At 36.1% G+C, this 26,663-nt stretch overlaps 3 protein-coding genes across 5 annotated transcripts in view; all 3 read left to right on the top strand.

The window, feature by feature from the left end:
* The window catches only part of LOC116309095 (uncharacterized), a 27,755-nt gene extending 3,075 nt beyond the window's left edge, over positions 1 to 24,680 (top strand). The window contains exons 1-3 of one of the 3 annotated variants that reach the window (XM_089039144.1): positions 22,053 to 22,120; positions 23,275 to 23,640; positions 24,243 to 24,680. In XM_089039144.1, coding sequence (XP_088895270.1) covers positions 22,054 to 22,120; positions 23,275 to 23,640; positions 24,243 to 24,655 — 846 coding nt within the window. In that variant the 5' untranslated portion in view covers position 22,053 and the 3' untranslated portion in view covers positions 24,656 to 24,680. Of the gene's footprint in view, positions 1 to 117; positions 187 to 1,371; positions 2,757 to 22,052; positions 22,121 to 23,274; positions 23,641 to 24,242 lie in introns of those variants that run through there. The other 2 variants (XM_089039143.1, XM_031719645.2) reach the window with 2 other exon arrangements.
* LOC116309098 (uncharacterized) lies at positions 4,732 to 16,942 on the top strand. Its single transcript, XM_089039151.1, has 6 exons — positions 4,732 to 4,839; positions 6,815 to 6,875; positions 8,876 to 9,029; positions 12,688 to 13,035; positions 13,596 to 15,174; positions 16,304 to 16,942. The coding sequence occupies exons 4-5, from the start codon at positions 12,936 to 12,938 to the stop codon at positions 13,958 to 13,960; spliced, it is 465 nt and encodes a 154-aa protein (XP_088895277.1). The 5' UTR covers positions 4,732 to 4,839; positions 6,815 to 6,875; positions 8,876 to 9,029; positions 12,688 to 12,935; the 3' UTR covers positions 13,961 to 15,174; positions 16,304 to 16,942.
* Positions 18,080 to 20,499, top strand: LOC116309097 (uncharacterized). The gene is made up of 4 exons (XM_031719647.2): positions 18,080 to 18,184; positions 18,914 to 19,303; positions 19,548 to 19,847; positions 19,959 to 20,499. The coding sequence occupies exons 1-4, from the start codon at positions 18,118 to 18,120 to the stop codon at positions 20,060 to 20,062; spliced, it is 861 nt and encodes a 286-aa protein (XP_031575507.1). The 5' UTR covers positions 18,080 to 18,117; the 3' UTR covers positions 20,063 to 20,499.
* Positions 24,681 to 26,663: the final 1,983 nt, after the last annotated feature.

Raw genomic sequence — 26,663 nt, 5'->3', positions numbered from 1 at the left:
AGAAAATGAGAGTCCACTAGATTAAACTGATGACTATTAAAATTCAAACCATTATCACTAAGAAAGAATACAAAGGAGACTAGCATTTATCCCAAATGACGGTAATTTTCTTTCCAGGGACAACATCAACTACTGCATCAAGCACGACTACATCCACTAATGGAACGACGACTTCGACAGAAAAAGGTTAATTATGATTGTTGTTTGATTACTGAACAGCCCAAAACAAATGACAAATACCACAGGGTCTCACAGTTATCTGTGATTTGGTCAGCTTTACATGAATCTTTTCTTTTTTCCTTTTTAAAAAAAGGAATATACATTTTCTGAGATAGCGAACGAGGTGCATTGTAGTCTAGCTTGGGTACACACATCTTTTGTTCGTCATGCCTCATATTGTAGATCAGAGCTAGACCAAGGAAAGGGAACAAGGTGCATTGTAGTATAGCTTGGGTACAAACATTTTTTGTTCATCATGTTTTATACGGTGTTGTTGATACCCAAGCTAGACCACCATGCACCATGTTTGTCGAATTCAGAATCGATCTGTTGTTCTGACATGATATTGAAAAACACTTTCAGATTTTATCGCGCAAAAATAAAAAGTAAAAATAAAAACCTCTGGGCTGATCAAAGCCAGGACATGGCTAACTCCTCACAGATTAAACCCTGAAACACCCTCTGGATTGATCTCAGTCAGGGTATGGCTAACTCACAGATCGAACTTTGAAACAATCTCTGGGCTGGTCAAATCTAGGGCACTGCTAACTCACAGATCCAATTGGAATTTAGCGTGTTTTTGTGGAGGGAAGAAAACCGGAGTAAAACCCTCAAATCACTGAAGGAAGGGAGAGACCTAATCTCTACTCACGTTTGATACCGAATCCCGCAATCAAACCCGAGACTCCAGAGAGGTGAGAGGCGAGTGCAATACGGCTACACCTCGACTGTTATTATACTATCTTACGCAATATTCAATATTATATCCATTCTCAATCACACGCGCCGCTCTAGCGATTGTTTCTGTCGCGACGAAGAAGGTTTTGGTGAACGTCAATCAAGGCGTTTCCATGACATCCTATAGGCACGTGCCCTTATAGCTTTGTGTTTTCCGACAATGTTATGGAAACGCCTTGTGATTGACGTCCACCAAAACCACCAACACCTTCTTCGTCGCGACAGAAACAATCGCTAGAGGGTTTCAAGATTCATATCAACTAATGCTCTAAACAAGCAGCCCATAGTTTGTTGATAGTTTTAATTGATCAAAAGTATGTCTTTTCTTTATCCCACGCTCTTCCCTTTAGGACCTGTTCACAGACTTTATTGGATTTTTTAGCTCAGACATATTTTTCTTCTTTGTTGAAAAAGGTTTGACGGGTGGAGAAATAGCTGGCATCGTTATTACTGTTCTTCTTGCTTTTATTGCTATAGCGGTTGGAATTGTGTGCTGGTGGAAACGAATGTGTTGTTGTCAACAAAAACAACATCGCGGATCCCGACCAATGAGGATGAATGATGAAGATAATCAGTGATAGATTGTGGCAATTCTACTTTTTCGTAAAATCCTGAATTTAGAATCTAAAAATCACAATAAATTCAGCTTTTACATTTTTTACATTTGCTTTTTCAATTAAAATCAATTAATAATACTGCAGTGACTAGTTTTGATAGAAAAAGGTACCTTTTAGTACTGCTTTTCGAATTTCCTTTAAAGGGTGAAACTTGAAAAAAGGTGGGAAATTTCATCACATAAGAGAAAACACTAAATTTTCTACCTTTTTATCAACTAAAAAGGTACCTTTTCTAATCATTTGAATTTATTCTTGAAATCCATGAAAAGGGTAGGATTATTAACGTCGTAAGAAAGAAAATAAATTGTAAAAGCTGAATTTATTGTGATTTTTAGATTCTAAATTCAGGATTTTACGAAAAAGTAAAATTGCAACAATCTATCACTGATTACAGATCCGCTAGCTTTAGTCAAGTAAAGTGTAATTTTGGCAACATGCTACGTAGAACGGACTGAAAGGACGAACAACCAACACCAAAGACAAACATTACTACCTATCCTTCACATGAGAATAAAAGGACGAAAGATGTGGTCGCCATGTTACAGCGCGAATCGAAACACTGTGGGCACCTAGAAATATTCTAGGAATGTTATATTGAACTCCTTTGGCCAATCAGAATTGACTTTCAAACAACAACATAACAAAAAAGATAACAATAACGCTTGTGAAGGCAACAAATCAATCCTTGTAATACGCGCTTGTCTTTAAAGTGCCTATGACCCCTAACTCAATATTTTCAGCATTGATTCTACATGAAGAATACAATTTGTTCTGGTTATCTCGTGGTAAGATGGCTACGGTTCAAATTTATTTAACTCGTGGTGATCAAATAAAGGCAACCAAAGCGACCAAATCCATGTTAGAAAAACGACCAAAGCGGTTCACAAACTGTTAACAAACGTTAAAGACTAAATTTGAGGTTATAAGGTCGATACAAAGGCTAAAAGAAAAGCAAAAAACTGCAGATTGTGTGCCTTCTACTTGCTTGCAATCACATTTGAACGATGAATACTTAACCTAGAGACCAATCGGCCCAATCTATTAGAAATTCTCTGTCACGGCCTCTTCACAGGAAGCCCAATCTCATATAACAGGACGATTTATAAGGCAATGTGTGGGAAATTACTGTTTAGCTTATAACTCTGTGAAAAATAAGGAAAATAAATCCAAACCTTCATGTGGTGTTCCTTTTGTTTTTATTGTTGTCTGGTAGCGATTTCAGGACGATTTGGTGGATTTTAGCTGAGTTCTCCCATCACTACTAAGAAGAAGAAAAGGAAGGAGACCTCCATTAGGCCAACGGACCGAGCCGCTCTCGAAAATCCATCGATTCGCAGACTAAAACGCGTCCCCTTGCTTCGATACTCCACAACACGAAAGCCAGATAGTTGCCCTTCACGTTAATCCAAAAATATCACATTAAAATGATCCCCTCGAAGAATAAATCCAGCGAGATTTCCAAAATTAACAGCCGTTTTGAACAGGGCGCTTATTAGGTAGGGCGGCGAAACGGGCAGGCCGAGCAAAAAATGTGTGATGTGGGGGACTGGGAACGACTTTCCTTTTGTTTTCGCCCAAATCGGTCAAACTATGATGGTGGGCAATAGTTTTGAGCCTATTTTGTGCGAATTTGACCAAGATTTTCTGGAAATACGATACCGATTATGATAACCATAACCCTGAACAGGACGATTAAATGATTCAAGGAAAGGACATGGAAAAGAATGAAGGTTTCCTTCTCACAAACGTTACGAAACATTCCCCTTCTTTCTCATTGGAGAGGTTAAGTCATCCAGAATCAAACATCATTGAACATGAAAGATCTCTTGCTGAAACAGTGACAAACAATGCGTCCAAGGAATCGCTCATTTTCTTTCTCGCTTTAATTCTGTTTGCACGATCTGAAAATTGATTCTTATCAGTCATATTTGCCCACTGTACTAAGATAGTGTTGTACATTTCACATAGACGTACACAAAAATTACACAGTTAGCAAATTAAAAAAAATCGTAACAACTTTATATCATAATCATCAATTCAAAAATCTACCATTTGAAAGATGATTCATCATAATATAGCATATATGAATCTTGGATAAGTGCTTTAAGTTTTTATTGGAAAACAGACCATTGAAGAGTTCCTTAACGCGCTTCTTACGTCTTTTTTCTACTCTCAACCGTTACCTCAGCAGTTTACGAAAAAAATCGAAAGCTTTTATCCATATGATGGGAACACTTCGAAAAGACAAAATCTACTCCATGTATCATCACTAAAAGTGATTTACTAGAAGGATTTGAGCATTAGACCTTGAATGGCGCAATTTTTGAAAAATTTGCTTCCGATGATAGCAGACGAGCGGGACAAGAGTAGCGGCGCGAAGCGTGAAAACGTGACTAGTTCCCAGTCCTCCTCCGCATCACACGTCGAACAAGACAATGACCAGTGGTTTCGCCGCCCTACCTAATAAGCGCCCTGGTTTTGGCTAGATTCCAGGCCGACCGCGCTGTAACGGTCGCCGAGCTGCACAAAGTTTGACTGCCGCGGGTTCTAAGCGTTCAAAACCAGGGCGCTAATTAGGTAATTACCTAATTACCTAATAAGCGCCCTGGTAACATAACTCCGTACCGTTTAGGATCATCTATTATTTATTTTTCTTCATTGAACAAACATGAACAGAAGAAACAAGATTTTAAAGAAACCTGATATAAAGTGAAATCAACACAACTTTAGATTATGCGTACCTTTTAGGGGTCTTTTTCAAAATCGACCGCCGAACACCCTACTCGCGGAGTTGAGGGGTGGGGTTTCACGGAGTTGCCCGGCCTCACTTTAATTGCCGGCATTAAGAAAGAAGATTTTGTAACGTAACTGTCGATCTTGAAAAGCCATTAAAAAATATTTCTCAAAATGTCTTTATCTGTAATATATTTATCTGTCTAATTTTTTTCCAATTTTCTTGCATGGCCTTTTCTCCCATCTTCTTTTTTAAGCGAAACAACAACTTAGCAGGGGGGAAACAACCAAAGAAAGAGAAAAAAGGTAAAGAGAGTAAATAAAATAAAAACAACAAAAAACAAAAACAAAAAGGGCTTGCAAAAGCATAACCTTTGACCCAAACGAACAGTCACGTGATATCTATTGGTGTTGTGGGTATCCTGTGGTGGCAGGTCCCATGGGTTGCATTGGTAGGTTCGTCTTTTTCTGTCCAGATTTACTAACTCGCTAAATATTTGATTTTTTAACTCTCAAAACAGCTGCAAAACAGGTAAGCTTTGCTAGACATGATATTTATTCATTATTCTTTCTACAAGTCTTCTTGTATTGATTCAACCAGCCAAGCATTTAGTCAAGTAACAAGCTAAAGATAACATTCAAAAAAGAAAATTTTTAAAAATCCTTCGGTTAACATTAATAAACCTTCTTAGGTGAATCTAATACTGTGTTATCTAAATATCAGTGTCAAAGCTTCATAACCCAAGGTATTGGTCCATTAATTTAGAATTGGTTTAAGATATTTTCCTCACGTTTATCGGGACAAAACCTGTAATGATCGACTTGCCTACGTGTTGTAAGCTGACATTCTTGCTGGAATAAGATTATTTTAAAATGTGATTTGTAGCAAGCTCTCTGCTAGATATTGTTCAATATTTGTCAGAAAGGTCTCAATATTCTATTATGCGAATTGGTCAATGAATTACTGGTATATACCTTTTGTCTAGCAAGGGTTGATTTACATATTTCATCAACAATAGGCCAATTGCAGCTCAGTAATCACGTGCTGATTAATTCACTGAGAGCAAATGAAAGAACATCTTGATTCCCATGGGTGAAATTATATACTGGTGAGCAAATAAAATTTCTACAACCTGTTTCGAGAGGTCGTAATAAAACTGCATTTTGTAACACACTGGTTACACATCGTTTCATTCAGTTCTTTACAAGTAGCTAAAAAGAATCACCAATTTAAAATAAATAAAAAATTTTGCTCACAAGTACAGACACGTGACCGTTAACTGCAAAGGGCCTATTTACCTGAAATCTCCTATAACCTATTAATTTTTCTGGATCCCCCAATTTTTTAAGTTTAATCTGTGAACTAGCTGTCCCCTGGCGTAGTGCACAAGAAAACACATGTCATTTTTGCTTTCTGTTTATCAAAAGGTTGGTCCATATATAGACCTTTCCTGGATTTGCTAGACTGATCATGAAACAATGGCTTCAAGTTGAGGTTGAACTTGATAAATAAAAGAATCAAGTTCAGTCTTGACTTAAAGTGCAAATGAACCCTTTGACAATACATTCAGTACTGGTTCTGCATAAAGTAAATAGTTGATTGGTAAAATATTTCTTGATTTGAGTGATGCGTCTTTAAGTTATTAAGGTTTATACTTCCAATATGTTAATGATGATGACGTCAGGTAAGGTATTTGAGTGTTTTTGTTGTAACTAATAATACTAAATGCTGGCCATTTTGAAAATAAAAATTGTAAATAGCTTTCATGTAAACCATGAGTAAAATAATGATGCTTCTTAAATACTGTATCTATGAACCAGTTCGATTTTGTATATTTGATTAAGCCTTAATAGACGTCACACTCATTAGCATATTGGAAGAATAAACCTTCATAACTTAGAAACGCATCACTCAAATCAAGAAATATTTTACCATTCAACTATTTACTTTATGTAGAATCAGTACTGAAAGTATTGTCGAAGGGTTCATGTGCACTTTAAAACCATTGTTCCATGGTCATGCAAGGCAATTCTGGAAAGGTTTATTACTGGTATATAAGCTTACTTTTGTCCAGTAAGGGACTGATTTACATATTTCAAGAACATTACCTGAAATCCCAGATAACCTATCATGTTTTTTTCTGGATTCCAATCTTGTCCCACCAAAAAATGCTATTTATGTGCTTAAGTCCAATTCAATCAATCAATCAATCAATCAATTTTAATTATTAGTACCTTAATTACAATAATTTGTAATTTAAAAATATAAGAATAAACAGACTTAAGGGTACAAGCTGTCTGTAACTGTAGTAGCTAACCAAGATAGACAGCTGCTATTTGCATTAAGAATAGTATAAATTGGGTCTTGTTAGGATAATAATAAATAGAATAAATAATAATATATAAATAAAACTTACAATTATATCTGTGAAATAGCCCTTATATATTAATAGCCCTTAAATTGTGCCCTTATATATGCCTTTTTTTTGCTTTCTGTTTTTCAAAAGTGCTAGTTTCACAATGAGTGGTACTTGTGACAGTGGTCTTGAAGCAAAGCTTGAAAAACTTGTAAGTATCAGCCATGAACAGTTTATATCCTGCGGTCTGTACATACTTACCGATAAGGTATACTCTGAAACAGATTTAATCTATCCAGTCCAAGTAATAACAAGTTGCTAACTTGACCCATTTTTCGCCTCAACCTCAAAATAGCTAATATAAAAACAACTCATGGAGCAGCCAGAGAAGGATCACTAATATCCCAGAATGCATTGTGAGTGAGATGAGATTATAACATATTTTTATTCAAACAGCTAAAATTGTACATGTACTTAAGTAGAGTGTATGTCATACCTTAGTGTTGTCTATTTATAAATTCTTCAAGAAATTTAAAGGTACTTGTCAAAATACTGGAATACTTTTTGAGTAATTTCAGGTTCAGTACTTATCCTACAACTGTCTTCTTTTATTTGTCAAATTAGTTGAACTTGTAGCCTTCATCAAATACTAACACCTTAGTTTTAGTGATATTAGTGGTAGAAGTATTGTTACAAAAAGATTCATATCAACCAGTGAAAGCCAAAGAAAACAATAATAAGCGTGCAAAGGAACATGGAATACTAGTGGATCCTCCTCTGTGGCACAGCCATGTTTGTTGGAACAGTAGATTTTTCCTCTGCATTAATAATCCTTGCATTTTTGAAAGTACTCCAGGAGTTAAATGGGTAGAAAGGTTTTTCTACTTGTGGGAATGAAGATGGTACTTAGTGTTACATGATAGTGTTACAAGATCTATTCTTTTTTTTAAAAAAAGCTGGAATATTTACATACATGGTTAACCTAATACAAGATTCTTCTATTTATTTACATGTATGTATATATATATATATATATATATCCATTCTAATACCTCAGTTTCGAGTACTCTTTTGCTCTGTGTTAGCCTCAATAGCTTGTAATATATTCTTTAGTATTGATACAGCCCTTGGTAATGATGTGAGAAATGTATACCAATAAACAATACAATTGCCTTAGAATTCTAAGGGTTTTGCTCTACCATACTTGCTGAATAATGTATGCACAATCGAGGCTAACACAGAGCAAAAGAGAACTCAAAACTGAGGTATTAGAAAGGATATATATATATATATATATATATACATGTTTCAAATAAATTGTAGAAGAATCTTGTATTAGGTTAACCATGTATGTAAATATAAAAAAAAAAGAATAGGGTCTCACAGTAATCTGTGATTTGGTCAGTTTTCCACATCTCTTTTCTGAGATAGCGAACATGGTGCATTGTGATCATATTTGATTAGTCATACCTTAGGTGGTGTTGTTTACCTGGAACACCATACACCTCGTCAGTTTACCCTAGAATCGAGGGAGAGACCTAAAAACCCGACTCTGACTACCGGAACATGTGTTGCTGAGTCCACAAATCAAACATGAAACAGTTGTAAGCTAATGACGTTTTAGGCTCTCGTCTTTCTCATTTTTCCTTTTTTCGTTTTCCCCCGTTCCTTCCCAAACCCGAGGTTTTTCTACTTAAGCTGTAAACAGGCTTTATTTGAATTTTTAGCTCAGACGTATATTTCCCCTTGTCTTTTGAAGGGTATTTTTCCGCTGGACAAATAGCTGGCATCAATTTGCAGACTAGTGCAATCTCGTACCCAGAGCCCACATTCCTCATGGTCAGCATCGTTTCTCGGTACTGACCAACAGGAACGTGGGCTCTGGGTACGAGATTGCAGACTAATGATATGTAGAGATATTTAGGGTTTGTGTGTGGAGGCCAAAGGAGCTAAAAAATACCCCAAGAACAAATTAAGACAACTCATTATAATACGTTATTACAAACAATACTCTAGAACACATCACTACATTGACTTTAATCATGCTCAAGTTCTTCAGTAGCAAGACAGACAAATACTTCCCCATCCGGGACGATTTTTTTCACGAAAATCAATGAAGATGACCAGTACACCCTACCGCCTTAGCTCTGTCTGGATCATACTCAGTAAGCAACCCAACTATAAGCCTCTCAATTATTGCCTTCCTTATAGACAGACCAAGAAAGAACAAAAAAATACACTTCTGGCCTACAAAAGCTTCACTCAGCTTCTCGTGGATGCATTCTGATGTGGAGTACTTCCATATGTGAAAACTGGAAACCTATGAGCTATAGTCTCAACATTTGAGGTCATCTAAAAATATGAGGTAAGGAGGAAAAACAGGAGGAGAGCCGACCCACCTTCTCCAACGTCAATTGAATGGTAAAATAATTTTATATGATTTGAGTGATGCATGGAGATATCAAGGTCTATACTTCCAATAAGCTAATGACTGTGATGTCATAGAAGGCATTTGCGTTTATTTCATAAATTCAAACACTTATTACTATGAGAAAACAAATTTGGAACAACCTTTCTATAAACCCTGAGTAAGACAATGATGTTTTATACAGGATTTTTTATTGCTCCAGAAAATTTAATTTCTGTATATTTAATAATGCCTTCTTTGACATCACACTCATTAACATATAGTCTCTTACTCAACCGCTATTAGTGTCGTCACGCAACGCTAAGTAGCATAGGGGAGTAAGCGTTGCGTGACGACACTAATTCTTCGATGACACGTTACGTCATCGCGGCCATGTTGGTACCATTTAACAAAAGATTTCTCATTAGCATCCATTGTTAACGGTACCACAATGGCCGCCATGTTTTTGTCTTTTAACTCTCTTGGGAATGCTTACAACCCATCAATAGCGATATTGTCGCTATATAATATATATATTATTATTATTATTATTATTATTATTAATAGCGGCTGCGTAGGTGACTAACTGACATATTGGAAGATAAGCATATTAGAACAAAAAGTAACTGAATTAGTTTAATTTTTTTTATCTGGTTAGAATCCAAAACTCAAAATTCGAAATCTATATGCTATTAGTTATGGCGACCATCTATCTTGAGTGCCTACGTAACTGAAATCTGGAAGAGGAGTCTTCTATCTAAATTTTTCATTTAGAATCGTACCTATAAGATAAAAAACAATAATAAAACATACATGTCTTGAATGATATTATGCTCCAATCCCAAATAGGAATAAATGATTAGATATGCAAATAAGTCACCAATTATTGTATATGTAATCAAATCTTACAATTTAAACATTTTGAGCTCAAAAATGTTTTGGAATTTTTTCAAGTTGCTATGAACTTTAAGAAAATAACATTTTCTACACATTTTACTAAATTCTATGCAAAATTTACTTGTCACGTGACCATGCGGCAGATGTCAGTTGCGAGCGTAATTTCACTGAGTCCATGAATCAATTATATGATCCATAATTCCAGAAATCACTTCAACATGGAAACAAACTTATTTCTTCATCTGATAAGTTTCATTCTACTAATCTTTGCATTGGAAAATGTCAAAGGTAAATCTATAAATAATATCAAGAAGCTAAGTTTTTCATTCGGATTAGGTTAGTTGAAGGAATTGAAAGTCCTTTAATTCAGTTGTCGAAAGTTCTGCTAACTTCTAGCTAGCATTCGCGTTTTTTGTATAAACAATTTTGTAAGGAAAAAAAAGCTTTAAAAGAAGACGAGAAAATTTGAATAACCTTAAAATCAGAGACAGAATTTGATATCACCGAAACTAGTTTTGGAAATGAAAATATAATACTAAAATCAGTGTAGTTGTTTAAAAAATCTATAAATCACAAAACAAGTAAAACTGTGACTTCATGTCTGATGGAAATGTCATCGCATACTTTGTATGGAGGAATTGAATCGATAATGCAACGTATTCATGTTACTAAACATATATACGACGGACTTTATTTGAATAGTCGAGTGAATTATTTCTGAACCCCTAACTAAAAACGTTTACGATAATCTGGTAAGCACGCCTTGAAATATCCTCTATATGTTTATAAATATATTATCATATTATTTACCATATAAAGTCTTACCAGTTCATTTGATATTGTTAGCACTGGAAAAATCTATCGATTTGAGATGTTGGAAAATAAAGAATAAAATTCTTCCAAATTTCCCTCTGAATTAGTTTGGTTCCACCTTAGTACCAATTATTTCTGGGGCATTTATATTGAGGACGATCCTTCTTTGTGTAATTGATTGTTTTATTCGAGGAAATGCAGATAAACCCGTAAAAAAACAGTGGCATATCTAGGGGTGGGTTTTGGGGGTTGCAACCCCCCCTATGAGAGCCATCGTGATTTATTATTATTATTTTTTTTTTCATGACAACACCAACAGAATCGCGAGTTTTATTAAAACAGGGGTGCCGAACACATTTCGCTCGCTTTTGTTTTCTATACGCCGTGTGTGGGACCTGAAACAACTATGCTTGCCTGCAGCAAATAATCGTCTCCCTAACCCTTTGGTCTACTATATCTCTCAACCACCTCAATCAATGCTACAACCCCCCTTTGAAAAAATCCTGGATCCGCCCCTGAAAAAGTTTACCCTAATAGGATAATCATGCCTTGAAAGAGATGGTTAGCAATTAGGACTTTTAAGTAAAACAAGACCCTGTTGGCAGGGGATACCTGGAGGACCTGGTTTCAACATGCATGAAGGATTTAGTTGGTTGAGCTTCCAACACTACTGATAAAGTATTTCGTGACGTCTCGAAGTAATGATAAGCCAGACCCTGGTTGGGACGATTTACTAGGATCAGAGTCTCTAAGAATCTAAAGTTCCGGGTTGCGGGTTCCGGATTTTGGCATACGTAATTAGTAACACGTTTCAAAAGCATGCAACTTTAAAATCAAAATGCTTCATTTGAAACGTAAATACAGGGTAATATTTGCTCAAAACCTCTCTCATAATTGCTGTACATTTTATGGTTTTATAATTTATCGACATTTTTCAATGAATCGCCATTTTTTTGAAGAAAAATTAAAGAGATATCACTTCGAACGGCAAAGACTAACCCTGGAATGTGCTAGCAAATTATTTATTTTGCTTCTTAAATCAAATAGAATCTTAAAATAAATATTACTATGTACCTCATGTTCCTTTGTGAGTAGACTTTGAAGCCAAAACAGTTAATATAAATACATAAACATAGTAGGTTATAAGACTATATTGTCAAGTTCAAGAGAAAACGAGTCATGCTGAATGAATTTGTTTCATACTATCGCTTATCTAGCCTGCGTAGCTAGGCGTTCCTTGTGGGTTTTGGGTTTTGGGGAGGCTTTGGGAGGAGAGAAGAGGAGAGAGGGAATATTGCGCAACTCATTTTGTCGAGGAGAAAAATACAAAAAAACAAAGACATTTTACGACTATGATATGACAGGTATCCCAGTAATTAATTTAAATTGTCGTAGCCTGCAAAACGGCCTTGTCGCTTTGTATCGGTTAATCTGTCTACCTTGCAAGTTCCACAAGCCAACGAGTCAAATCATCAGCAGTTTTTCGAAAATATTATATCAACCTAAATTCAAGACCTTGGAAAACATAGTGATTTGATATGAGATCTCAGGATAAATGAGTTGAGAAAATGATTTAATTTCATCAACACTTAGCAGTACTTATATGTCGACAAGGGGACACATCTTGCATTTAATTTAACATTATTTCCATGAACGATTGTTCTCAGTCTTGATGTTCTCATAACTAGAATTAGTCGCCGTGTTTTTATTTTCTGCTGGGTTTTTGTGTCGCGTTCTTATTTTTATCTGTATCGTAAAGCAGTTGTTTTGGTTGTAATAACTACAGACCTAGCCAGGCGGGCGGGCGGCCAGGCGGGCAGCTAAACAGATAAATGCTATATTACATAAAGCCTGTGAAAAATAAAACATTGTGAATCTCATTTGCCCAATAACCTTCAATCCACAGGTTCCATCATTACAGGATTTTTTGACGAACCACTTGATCTTTCCTGTAAAATACATGATACTAAGCAACCGATCGAAAAGCCGATTATTGTTACTCTTTACTTGAGCAATACTACTGATACAACTATAACTAAATTTGTTTCATACAATGGTACCAAAGTTTGCAATGAAGATCATTGGCTGTATAATATATGCCTGTCACAGGTGACGTCATATTTGACCAAAGATGATCAAGTCCATTTCGTTATCATGAATCCTCCACCAATACTCAATAATTGTGAGACTAACTGTGCGTATGAATACAAGGATAAGATCATCCTTAGTCCAGGACGAAGGATTAAACTTCGAGGTTTGTAAACAATTGCTCTGTATGACCATGCATATATTTTACAACCATCACTCCCGTATATTACGTACGGGGCTCTTCCGTGGGGTTCGCTCAAGATCCACACACACTATTCACAATATACAGCACTTAACTCACATGTTGATTTTTACGGAGGGAGAATTTACTGCTATTTTTATAAACATACGAATTCTGTGTCTACGAGCTGCACGCTGAAATTTGGTTTTCCGCTGCCGTCAATCAAACCTAATCAGTCGGTACCTTTTATGTTTTGACAAACTTCGTGCAGCTAGTGAGTTCGCATGTTCATTATGAAAATAGCAGTAATAGAAAATCCCCCGTGACAAAGATGATGATGATGAAGAAGAATAAGAATAAGATGATGATGATGATGAGGCATCATCATCATAATCATCGTTTTTGTCATTGTCATTGTCCGCATTGTCATTGTCATTGTCATTGTATGACTGTCACACTATCATGACATACGTATTTTAAAATCCCGTATTTTACATCGTTACCAATTAATTGATTCAAGCTGATTTTAATTTTCAATCCAACAGGCAGGATTAAAGGCTACGTTGGTGGAAGAATACATTTTAATTGTTCTATCCCGCAAAACGGACTTGCATGCAATTCGTTAAAGGTCGTCTACTTGAAATTCAACAATAAAGATGTTAAAGCGGTCAACATCACACAATCAAAGAATGAATTTGCTTGTGCTATCGACAGTAGATATTGTAAAGTCTGTCAGGAGCACATGAATTTATCGTACGTCAACGGCAGCAGCGTCGTCTTCGTTTTGGAAAAGACACCAGCCTCCCTCAACAACACCGAATTACATTGTCACGTGAAGTTTATTGATTGTGTAGAGAACAAAAACAATCACGCTCTACTTGAGACGATTATATTTCTCCTATATAAATAAAAGGGCAAGTACACCTTCTTCCCAGTTTTGAATGTCCCGTTACGTTCTTGTGTGTGTGTGAAACTCTTCTACGTGAATGAATGTGACCATTTTGACAGAAATTCAAAAGCTAGTGCTCGCGTCACCTTAAGGTTTTTTCGTAAGTTCATTCAATATTGTTCCCAGAGCCTGTGCAGGCTCGTGGGCGGATATGACTGGTGTATGTCCCGTGTAATACATTCAAGACGTGCCCTAACAATATTAATATTATAGTGACGTTTGCGCTAAACATTATTGTCGTTTACTGAGGCATGCAGCAACAAAACAAGATCTACTTTGAATAAATTACTTCACCTTTATTTGATCAAAAAAGTTCACTGAGTGTAGTTTTTTTGTCATTGAAACTTAATATCAGTAACGTTTTTAGTATATGATGCGAACACTTGATGTTAGGTATGATTACTTACAGATTCATTCCGCAGTGACAGCAGCAATACCATCGGTTGTCGGTATTGTTGTAGTCATTGTTTGTTTATGTTGTTATTTTATTTAGTTTTGGTCTAATTTCAGCTGAAAGGGTAACTGTGATAAGAAGTTCCTGTGTGGGATAGAAAAAATGTATTTGAGTGCCAAAACCCAATGTGCAGATGTAACCCATGACTGCAGTGACGGCACCGATTTTGTAGTGTTGCAGAACATCAATTAAATAAATGGAAGTCAGTCTGCTATGGGACTACCCATAGGAAACTGACTTTGATTTGTTTTTTTACCATATAACAAAGTCGAAAAAATTGAACGCTGCGTACGTGGTTCCACTTGAGTTTGGATCATTTTTGACGTCATTTCCTGCTCGATTACGGTACAGAGCCATAGAAAACTGACTTCGATTTGTTAAATCGACACTGGTTCTAAGCCAATAGCGCGCGAGAAATTTCCAAGTTATGGTAAAAGTTGTTGTTGCTGTTGTAGTTGTTATTGTTTTTCTTGTTCTTGTTGTTTGTGTTGTTGTTGTTGTCGCTGAACATTTAGTAAATTGTCGTTGCTGTTGTTGTTGCTGTTGTTGTTCGTGTTGTCGTTGCTGTTGCTGTTGTTGTTCGTGTTGTTGTTCGTGCTGTTGTTGCTCGTGTTATTGTTGCTGTCATCGTTGTTGAGGTAGATAAACTGCTTTCTTTCGGTTTCAGAAACTACAGCAACGATGACCCCGACAAAAGAAACGACGACCCCAACAAATAAAGGTTAATAATATTTATTATTCGATCGTCAGTTGGAAACTAATGATAAATACCACAGTTTTCAGTGGTTTGATCAGCTTTACATCAATCATTTCTGGAATAGCGAACATGGTGCATTGTGGTCTATAGCTTAGGTACCAACACTCTTGTTCATCATGCCTTATATGGTGTTGGTACATGGTACCGAAGCTAGACCACAATGCACCTCATTTGACGAATTCATAAAAGATTTAGTTGTGCTGACATGATATTGAAAAGAAAAAAAATTTTTTTTGGCTGATCAAAGTCACAGAGAAAGGTTAATTATCATGCATTTGGACCAAGACCACGAACCTTGCAAAGGAGCAGCATTTATTTGTGGTTTTGTTAGCTTTACATGCATCTTTTCTTTTTTCTTAAAAAAAAAGAAATATGATATTTTCTGAAATAGCGAACAAAAGCTTGCCTACAAACATCTTTTGCTCATGTTTTATACGGTGTTGTTGATACCCAAGCTAGGCCACCATACACCTCGTTTGCCGAATTCAGAAAAGATCTGTTGTGCTGACATGATATGAAAAAACTCAGATTTTATCGTGTAAAGAAAAACTTTGGGCTTATCAAAGTCAGGACATGGCTAGCGTGTGTTACTTTATGTGGAGGGAACTAGGAATACCCGAGATCCCGGACTCGCAAAATCCCACAAACCAAGAAAGAGTCCTAATGAACTCTATTCACATGTGATGCTGAGTCTAGGAATCAAACCCAATTTAGACCCAGGAGAAAAACCCTCGAATCAAGGGAGTGACCTAATAAACTCTACTCACATGTCATGCCAAGTCCAGGAATCCAACCTGAGATCATAGAGAGATAAGAGGTGAGTCCACTACCGCTACAATACAACATCCTTGATTGTTATTATGCTATTCATTATGTAACATTCAATGCTAATATCTGTAGTGGAAGAAAAGGATTCAAGATTCATATCAACTAATGCTCTAATCCACTCATCCATAGTTTGTTGATAGTTTTAATTGATCAAAAGTATGTCTTTTCTTTATCCCACGCTCTTCCCTTTAGGACCTGTTCACAGACTTTATTGGATTTTTTAGCTCAGACTCATATTTTTCTTCTTTGTTTTTGAATGAAAAAGGTTTGACGGGTGGAGAAATAGCTGGCATCGTTATTGGGTGTGTTGCTGTTGCTATTGTTATAGTGGTTGGAATGTGCTGGTAGAAACAAATGTGTTGTTTTCGACAAAAACAACATCCCGATCCCGAACAATGAGGATGACCTGAATGATGAAGATCTGTAGTCAAGTAAAGTGTAATTTTGGCAACATGCTACGTAGAACGGACTGAAAGGACGTACAACTAACACCAAAGAACGGACATTGCTACCTATCCTTCCCATGAGAATAAAAGGACGAAAGTTTCGAGCTTCGATTTTTTGTAGAATATTTGTTGTGGAATTTCCATATTCTGTTCAAAGCGTTTGCATGGATGACAGAAGGAAGAACAACACCGATCATGAAAGATGAGAAGAAGGGACCTACTCCAAGTAACTATAGACCTATTACTTGTCTACCAAGAGATCATACAATGGTATCAATGTACGTCCTGCTTAAAAGAAAAGAATAAAAGAAAAAATCTACGATATGAATTATCAAATAAATAAAGATGTATATATATAATTCTTAATATAAAAACTAAGATAGCATAAAACATAATACTATGTAAACGTATGATACTATACATTTGTAGTAAAAAGATTAAAAATTTATAATTTATAATGAGCATTTAAGCATTTTTCAAATCCTGAAACTGATCTGAATTACGAATGTCCATTGGAAGTTCGTTAAATATTTTGGCAGGCATGTAGAAGAAGCCTTGACTATCACATTCTGTCATAATGCTTGGTATCGCAATTCACTAAATAGTCTCTTATATTTTTGAGACGACAATTTTTGTGGTATTGTCGTTTCAAAATTAAGGTTTCTGATTGGTCAACATGCAACAAAAAGGAAAACTTGAGCGCGCGTGCGTCAAATTTTTACGCTTGTTGCTTGTGCCATAGCGCGCGCTCGTAAGGAGAATTTCGCTTTTAATCAAGGAAAATCGGTCAGTTTTTTTCTTTTTTGTGTGTAAAGCTACTCCGCCCAATACCGAATATATAATATATTTTCTCCCGTCAATATTTCGTGGTATTGTCGTCTCAAAATCGTAATTAGTGGTTTTCTCGTGTTGATGAAGATTAAAATAGTTTTGAAGTGCGTCACAAGTGTCTCCATCAAGAATTTTCCTTACCATCAAACAAGCACGTTTCTAATGACATCCTCCACACAACCGAATAGTCTAAAATACATATAACGAATTTTCACATTACGAATTTTAAAACCAAAGCTTACATAACTACCCGGTCCCCAAAAAATCTAGTTACATAGTTTTTAGGAGTTTTGTTGAGATTTTGACTTGTCCATCATATCGTAGCTCCATTTTCATACAAATAGATGCTTTGCACCATCACGTGAAGGCAGCCATGTTAGATGGCAGGAGCAATTGCTTACTATCAATCACGTGACTTTTTGGAGTTGACTGGGTGGCAAACAAGCGGTTGACTGGGGGGCAACTAGCGGATGCTAAGCCAAAACATATCAAAATAAGTCCTCAAACTATTATATCTGACTTTTTTCAAGACATCAAACCAGAAAACAAGAGATCAAAACAACCTCCAGGATTCTACAAGCCAATAAAAAAAGAGCTATTACCGGAAGTGACGTCTATTAATATCAACCTATACAATCGTTTTAAATAAGGAAGAATTCTTTCGGGATTTTATTGTTCTGCCATCAAACCACAGGCAGTCTAAGTTGTATTGTGGACGCCGACAGCAGATGTTAGTTCTGATTCCGACTTACTTCGAAAACAGTCCATGAATTAGTTATGATCAAGTCCGCTTCAGTTCAACATGGACGCAATCTTATTTCTTTGGATAAGTTTGATTCTACTAATTTTTGCATTGGGGAGTGTCAAAGGTAAAACTATCATATTAATAATATCAGGAAGCTATAGTCATGAGCATATGTCAGTACTCGGGTTGTAGATGAGAGACTTTGAATTCAATTGACGAAAGTATCACTAACAAAAAGCATTATTCGTTCTTTGTATACGAAAACCACTTTGTAGAACTTCTAAGGAGTTACTGAAAATATCTTAAGAAGATATTACAAGCCAAAACTTAATTGAACAAACTTAACATGAGATACAGTATTTGATATCACAGAAAACTGAAAAAATAAGATAATATTAAAATCTGGTATGCTATCTGGTTGTTTTTAAACCAGTTAAAACGCACGTGCTCGCGGATTTATATCGAAGTTCAATGCAAACCCTCGCCCTAGCGTTTAAATCTTTATATAAAAAAATTTCTTTTACTCCGACGAAGGACTAGCGTCCGAAACGTCAGTAAGTTTTTTCATTTTTTCATCTTTTCATGGTGTATAATTTACCTTTTCATCATTACTGTTTCATTAGAAACACCGACGCAGCTCACACTAGTTTTTAGCTAGTTATATCTTCTATATCAAATACAGTTTAGTAATGGGATATATCTATATCAGAAAGCAAGATAATTGTCTTGGACGTTCCGATTAACAAGCGTATTCGAGGAATTACAGGGAAACCCGATAGCGTATCTGTGGCTCTAAATATATTATTTGGAAATATGCTGAACTAAATTGCAAACTAACTTATTCGATCTATAGCTTTTACGGCAGACTCGTTCATCCTTAAACCTGAGAAAGAAGTGTACAGTGAAGAAGGCAGTGATGTCACGTTAGAGTGGCACTTTCACGTCGGATCCTGGTCAAGCTCACTTACAAATGGAGTGTTTGAATTTCTTTTTGGTGTTTGGGATGATCCTGGCTTTGTGAGAAACAAGATCCTGGCTGTTCAAGAACGCAACGCGGTATCTAAACGAAGAGAATTCGAAAGAAAGGTGGATTGGAGCGGGAATATTTACGACTGTGTGAATTGTACAGCAAGAGTCAAAATGTACAACTTGACGGATGTGGACTTCAAGAAGTATGGCGTAGAGGTGGAACTAAGTTTGGACAGGAGACCTCTTACGAATTGGGTAACACTTGTCAAATTTGGTAAGTTATAACCGCAAACTTTAATTGGCAGTCTTCGCTTGCCAAGATTTAAATTCTATACTGGATGACTTTACAGACTACCCTACAATCATGATGAGTCATCATTTCTTAGTGAAGGAAAGAAGGAAGGAAGAAAGGAAGGAAGGAAGGTAGGAAGGAAGGAAGGTAGGAAGGAAGGTAGGAATAAAGAAGACAACAAGAAAGTTCATTTAATTTTTCATTTATTTCATGTACCTTTGGGCAGTACCCGCAGAAATATTGAAATGGCCGTTAAAAATGGAAGTCGAGGAAGGTAACGCAACGACTATCGAATGCGAAGCTAAAGGCCGTCCAACGCCTTCTGTCATCATCAAGAAGAGGAATCGTACACTGTGTCATAATAGTACAGGACACTGTGTGTACGAGATTCGAGAAGCCAAGCCCGAAGATGAGGGAGAGTACTTGTGCTTAGTACAGCAAAGGAACTACAGCCAAAAAACCAGCAGTTCCTTGAACCTGACGGTGCTAGAGGGAAGAAACATATCAGCGATAGACACTAACGCAGGTATATGGGGGAATGTTATCGATTATGAAAAGATATAGAAAAGAGAGGAATGAAAGGCAGCTTGGGATGCAGCTCAGTTAAATACCAAGTACAATTTTTTTTATTTTTCAGTTTTCCTAACCGCGGTCATTGTGGTCATCTTTGTCGAGGTGGTTTTGACATTATCAAACGTATTCGGGCTTATGGAAAAAAATAAACAAATAAAAACTGATTAGACGGGAGAAATATTATCAATTCAAAAGAGAATGTTGAGTTAACAATCAGAAGTCAACCGGAATTTTTCACGAATAAGAAAGTCACCAATCAAGACTAATGAAGAACAACTAAAGAAATATTATCTGCACACCGTCAATCTCCATTCATGTAATTTGTTTTTTCATTTTTATTGCAAAGAACCTGGAAGGCAGGCAGTATTAGCATGACACTAGTGTAAGAACCACATGCAACTGTCTAAAAATACATTGGTTTTTATCACCAGAGAAAATTGATAGATTCTTGGCACATAATTAACAACGAGCACTCGCACATAACTGTATGTTTTTTTATAATCACTAATCTTTGCAAGAACGCTCCGGATAGCACGGTAAAAAGTGTTTGTAAAAGTAGGACCTAGCTATAGTTGGAAATAAAAAACTATGAGAAAGACCCAAAAGATTCTTTTGTTGACAACAGAATTATCAGTGCAACTGGTAAATTTCACGATCTAAAGAATGTTCTCACAGATGTCAATAAAGTGTCCATGAAAACTAGAAAGAAAATCTTAGAATCCTGTATTAGATCTAGACTTCTTTATTGCACGGACGTAAGCACAATTACCGAATGAGGAAGAACTGAAAAAACTCGAAACATGTTGGTACGGCCTTCTAAGAAGAATGATAAAAAATGGCTGGAAGAGAAAAACAGATAGTGATGGTGAAGAAACTTTTGCACTCAAATACAAAAATACTGATGTTGAACGGATAATTGGGACTCCACCACTACGGGATTTCTTATATGTTCGATATTTAAAATATATCGCACACATATGTATACGGCCGAACTCCAATCTTACAAAAAAATTTCTTTTCATCAAACCAACCAAAAAATATGTCAGAGATCCATAGATAAAGATCGAAAAACTATAAAACATTGATAAAGATCAGGCCAGAAGATTAACAAAAGACAGAAAAGCCTTCAAAGGACTTCTTATAGAGCTCCCGTTGTTCAGCTAATTGCTGTTAATAATGGAACAGAACTGATATTGATACTGATCCCAGAAACCAAGTGCTACACAGTTTACATAAAAGTTTAGACTTCAATAAAGCGTCTTTTGAAGCTCAGCAGGATCCCAGCCAGTGTTAAATAATGTACACTGTCTCCCATTTATCTTACAGCTCTCTACATATCAAGATTCAGGTTTTAGTGACCCACTTTACGCATCAGATTTCACAGTAACAATGATCTTTAAATTAATTTAAAGCCAAAACTACGAGATTGTCGTCATGCAATCGGAAATAAAATAAAAAATAAAAAAGCGAGCAAACTAATTTGTACGCTGCGTCGGCGTTTCTGAGGATAATAGAGACCTTTAATATCAGGTATACCGCTGATCGCTAGTATCATGCAGTATCAATGAAATTCAATATGGCGGCTCTTTTAGCCACAACATCGTTATGACGCCTTGCTAAATGTCGAACGTTTGACGGAAATCTCCAGGCGTCGAACTGCAGTTTGAGTGTTGCTGTACCTAGCAAGAACGTCGTGCTAAAGGTTCCCTTATATAAGTAACTTTTTAACCGGGAACTTTTACAAAGTCTTTTACTCTTTGTTACCAATATAAGGTGTCTATAACATATATATAACGTTTCCGACGTTATATTCAGTTATAGTCTTTTGTCAGAAAAAGAGAAATATTGTCTGCATCTATTTGCTTCGCTTGCAAACAGCGTGCGTGACGCCCAATCCAACTTTTTGAAGCCAAAAAGTAAAAAATAACATCCTTGACAGAACTCATGGAAAAAAATTAGATAATATTTTTTATAATTCATTTTAAAACGAAAAATTATACAAGTTTTTGTCTCAAAAAAAATCTAGTTGCATAGTTTTTAGAAGTCATAGCGCAACATCGACTTGCACAATGGCCGGTTTGGCAGATGTTAGTTCTGATTCCGACTTACTTCGAAAACAGTCCATGAATTAGTTATGATCAAGTCCGCTTCAGTTCAACATGGACGGAATCTTATTTTTTAGGATAAGTTTGATTCTACTAATCTTTGCATTGGGGAGTGTCACAGGTAAAACTATTAATCGAAATAATGTAGTCATATCATGAGCATTCGTACTCCCAGTTGGAAGACGGCCGAGTAGAGACCGAGAGTTTAATTCAGTTGTCAACAGTTCTGCTATTAAACTACGAACATTCGTTCTTTGCATAGAAAACACTGCACTTTGTGAATGACAGTAATAGAGTATTGGACATCACAGTAAACTAGTTTTTGTACCGAAAAGAAAACATTAAAATGATATAGTTTATAAGTCTCTATAAATCACAAAGCGAGTGAAACTAAGACATCGTCATGGTTGTTCAAAAGTCATGGGGTCGGAAAATAAACTGGTGATCATGAAGGGAAACCCGCACATATATTTGATACCAGTTATTTCTGGGGCATATACATTTTGGTATAATTGATTGTTTTATTGGAGGAAAGGCAGATAAACCCGTAAAAAAGTTTACTCTAATCGAATAATCATACCTTGAAAGAGGTTAGCAATTAGGACTTTTAAGTAAGATTAATGTAAATTGTCGTAGACTGCGAAACGGCCTTGTCCCTTTGCATTAGTTAATCTCCCTTGCAAGTCCCACAAGCCACCGAGTCTAATCGTCAGCTGTTTTCGAAAATATTATATCAACCTAAATTCAAAACCTTGGAAAACATAGTGATTTGATATGAGATCTCAGGATAAATCAGCTGAGAAAATGATTTAATTTCATCAACACTTAGCAGTACTTATATGTCGACAAGGGGACACATCTTGCAATTAATTTAACATTATTTCCATGAACGATTATTTTCAGTCTTGATGTTCTCATAACTAGAATTATTGGTCGTGTTTTTATTTTCTGCTGGTTCATTGTGTTCTTATTTCTTTGTATCCTAAAGGCCGGTTTAGACGGTACGATTTTTGCCCACAACTATCGTATACAACGCTCTCGCGTCTGTCGTAGGCGAGTCGTAGGCTTGATTTACACGCTACGACTCGAGTTGTAGGATGGCGCGAGCGTGTTGTATACGATAGTTGTAGGCGAAAATCGTACCGTCTAAACCAGCTTTAAAACAGTTGTTTTGGTTGTTAAGTAATAAGTACAGACGGAGCCAGGCGGGCAGGCGGGCAGGTGAAAAAATAAAACATTGTGAGTCTCATTTGCCCAATAAACTTCAATCCACAGGTTCCATCATCACAGGATTTTTTGACGAACCATTGGATCTTTCCTGTAATGAAAATAATGATACTAAGCAACCAATAGAAAAGCTGATTGTTATTCTCAAATTGAGCAATGCTACTGATACAACTACAACTAAATTTGTTTCATACAATGGTACCAAAGTTTGCAATGAAGATCATTGGCTGTATAATATATGCCTGTCACAGGTGACGTCATATTTGACCAAAGATGATAATCGAGCCCATTTCGTTATCATGAATCCTCCACCAACACTCAATAATCGTGAGACTAAATGTGTGTATGAATACAAATATTCGACTACCGAGGACACCCCTAGTGGAGGAACTGTTCGAACGATTAAACTTCAAGGTTTGTAAACAATTTTGCTCTGTATGACCATGCATATATTTTACAACCATCACTCCTGTATATTAGGTACGGGGCTCTTCCGTGAGGTTCGCTCAAGATCCACACACACTATTCACAATATACAGCACTTAACTCACATGTTGATTTTTACTGCTATTTTCATAAACATAAGAACTCTGTGTCTCCGAGCTGCAGGCTGAAATTTGGTTTTTCTCTGCCGCCAGTCAAAACATAAAAGGTACCGACTGATAAGGTTTGATTGACGGCAGCGAAAAACCAAATTTCGTGCAGCTTGCAGCTAGCGAGTTTGCAATTTCATTATGAAAATAGCAGCAATAGGAAATCCCCCGTGACAAAGATGATAATCATCAACATTGTTATCGTTATCATTATCGTTTCATCATCATTGTCCTTGTCCTTGTCCTTGTCCTTGTCCTTGTCCTTGTCCTTGTCCTTGTCCTTGTCCTTGTCCTTGTCCTTGTCCTTGTCCTTGTCCTTGTCCTTGTCCTTGTCCTTGTCCTTGTCCTTGTCCTTGTCCTTGACATACGTATTTTACATCGTTTCCAATTAATTGATTCAAGCTGATCTTTTCGATCCAACAGGCAGGATTAAAGGCTACGTTGGTGGAAGAATATATTTTAATCGTTCTATCCCGCAAAACGAATGCAAGTCGACAAAGGTCGTTTTGAAATTCAACAATAAAGATGTTAAAGCGGTCAACGTCACAAAATCAAGTAATGAATTTGCTTGTGTGAACGATAGTGGATATTGTAAAGTCTGTCAGGAGCACATGAATTTATCGTACGTCAACGGCAGCAGCGTCGTCTTCGTTTTGGAAAAGACACCAGCCTCCCTCAACAACACCGAACTACATTATGCCTTAAAGTACTTTGGCTGTTTTAAGGAAAACTATGAAGATGAATTAGGGATCATTATTTTCCTATATAAGCAAAACGGCAAGTACACCTTCTTCCAAGTTTTAATGATATCCCGTTGCGTTCTTGTGTGTGTGTGAAACTCTTCTACGTGAATGAGTGCATGTGACCATTTTGACAGAAATTCAAAAGCTAGTGCCCGCGTCACCTTAAGGTTTTTTAGAAGGTAGGTAGGTAGGTAGGTAGGTAGGTAGGTAGGTAGGTAGGTAGGTAGGTAGGTAGGTAGGTAGGTAGGTAGGTAGGTAGGTAGGTAGATAGATAGATAACTTTATTTAATCTCGATACATCTCGATGTCTTTCCTGATATCATGCTCCAATCCCAAATAGGAGAAAATGATTAGATATGCAAATAAAAGTCACCAATTATTGTATATGTTATTAAATCTTACAATTTAAACATTTCAGCTCAAAAATATTTGAAACTTTTTCAATTTCCTATGAACTTTAAGAAAATAAGATTTTTAACACATTTTACTAAATTCTATGCAAAATTTATTTTCGTCACGTGACCATGCGGCAGATGTCAGTTGCGACCGTGAACTTCACTGACGCCATGAATTAATTATATGATCCATAATTCCAGAAATCACTTCAACATGGAAGCAAACTTATTTCTTCATCTGATAAGTTTCATTCTACTAATCTTTGCATTGGGAAATGTCAAAGGTAAATCTATAAATAATATCAAGAAGCTAAGTTTTTCATTCGTATTAGGATAGATGAATGAATTGAAAGTCCTTTAATTCAGTTATCAAAAGTTCTGCTAACTTCTAGCTAGCATTCGTTTTTCGTATAAACAATTTTGTAAAACAAAAAGCTTTAAAAGAAGACAAGAAAATTTGAATAACCTTAAAATCAGAGACAGAATTTGATATCACCGAAACTAGTTTTGGAAATGAAAATATAATACTAAAATGGAGTGGTTTAAAAAATCTATAAATCACAAAACAAGTAAAACTGTGACTTCATGTCTGATGGAAATGTCATCGCATACTTGTAAGAAGGAGTTGAAACGATAATGCAACGAATTCATTTTACTAAACATATATACGACGGACTTTATTTTGATAGTCGAGTGAATTATTTCTGAACCCCTAACTAATAAAGTTTACGATAATCTGGTAAGCACGCCTTGAAAGCGGTTAACAAGACTCTAAGTAAATTAAACGAATAGAATTGCCGACATTGTCGCAATGGCTCTATGTTAAAACTAACGGCATCAGTTAACTGTAATCTGTCTAATCTTGCAAGCTATGCAAGCCAACTTTAAACCCAATTTTCTGATGATCAAACTTGACATGGAATCTCAGGAAAGACCAGTAGATTAAATAAATATAATTTTATCCAAAGTCAGCTTAATGCTTAACTTATAATGCATGGCGACGGATGTATACAATCTATCCTTTAGCGATGGAGGGCCAGAATTATTACCCGACCTCGGTCCGCATATTTAAGACCTTGGGAATAATGGGACCAGGTTGTTAATTTAGCAATCCATTATCCAAGGATACCGGACAGCGCCAAGGAAGAGAAGTACTTTTTGTATAACAGAATGAGTATGAAGGAAATGTGTGAGGAGACAGGAAATTCAAAAAAAACTTTTCTGAGTTCCAGATAGGAATCGAACCCACCACTTTCCCTTAACGATATCATAGTACCATGTTGGTTTTGTGCTCCTTCTTGAATTTAAACATTTTAAGCTCAAAAATGTTTGGAATTTTTTCAATTTGCTATGAACTTTAAGAAAATAAGTTTTTCAACAGATTTTACTAAATTCTATGCAAAATTTATTTTCGCCACGTGACCATGCGGCAGGTGTCAGTTGCGAGCGTAACTTCACTGACGCCATGAATTAATTATATGATCCATAATTCCAGAAATCACTTCAACATGGAAGCAAACTTATTTCTTCATCTGATAAGTTTCATTCTACTAATCTTTGCATTGGGAAATGTCAAAGGTAAATCTATAAGTAATATCAAGAAGCTAAGTTTTTCATTCGGATTAGGATAGATGAATGAATTGAAAGTCCTTTAATTCAGTTATCAAAAGTTCTGCTAACTTCTAGCTAGCATTTGTTTTTCGTAT

The sequence above is a fragment of the Actinia tenebrosa genome, unplaced genomic scaffold, assembly GCF_029948245.1.
Source record: "Actinia tenebrosa isolate PJP-AT-01 unplaced genomic scaffold, QUT_ActTen_1.0 PGA_scaffold6__47_contigs__length_16458017, whole genome shotgun sequence".
Classification (NCBI taxonomy): domain Eukaryota; kingdom Metazoa; phylum Cnidaria; class Anthozoa; order Actiniaria; family Actiniidae; genus Actinia; species Actinia tenebrosa.
Note: the sequence above shows the minus strand (reverse complement) of the source record. Positions and strands in the feature narration are given on the sequence as shown.

Coding starts and splice junctions, on each gene's coding strand:
- LOC116309098 (XM_089039151.1), top strand. CDS start 12,936: ATGAATCCTCCACCAATACTCAATAATTGTGAGACTAACTGTGCGTAT. Junction 13,036..13,595: donor ACGAAGGATTAAACTTCGAG/GTTTGTAAACAA, acceptor TCAATCCAACAG/GCAGGATTAAAGGCTACGTT.
- LOC116309097 (XM_031719647.2), top strand. CDS start 18,118: ATGGACGCAATCTTATTTCTTTGGATAAGTTTGATTCTACTAATTTTT. Junction 18,185..18,913: donor TGCATTGGGGAGTGTCAAAG/GTAAAACTATCA, acceptor TTCGATCTATAG/CTTTTACGGCAGACTCGTTC. Junction 19,304..19,547: donor GGTAACACTTGTCAAATTTG/GTAAGTTATAAC, acceptor ACCTTTGGGCAG/TACCCGCAGAAATATTGAAA.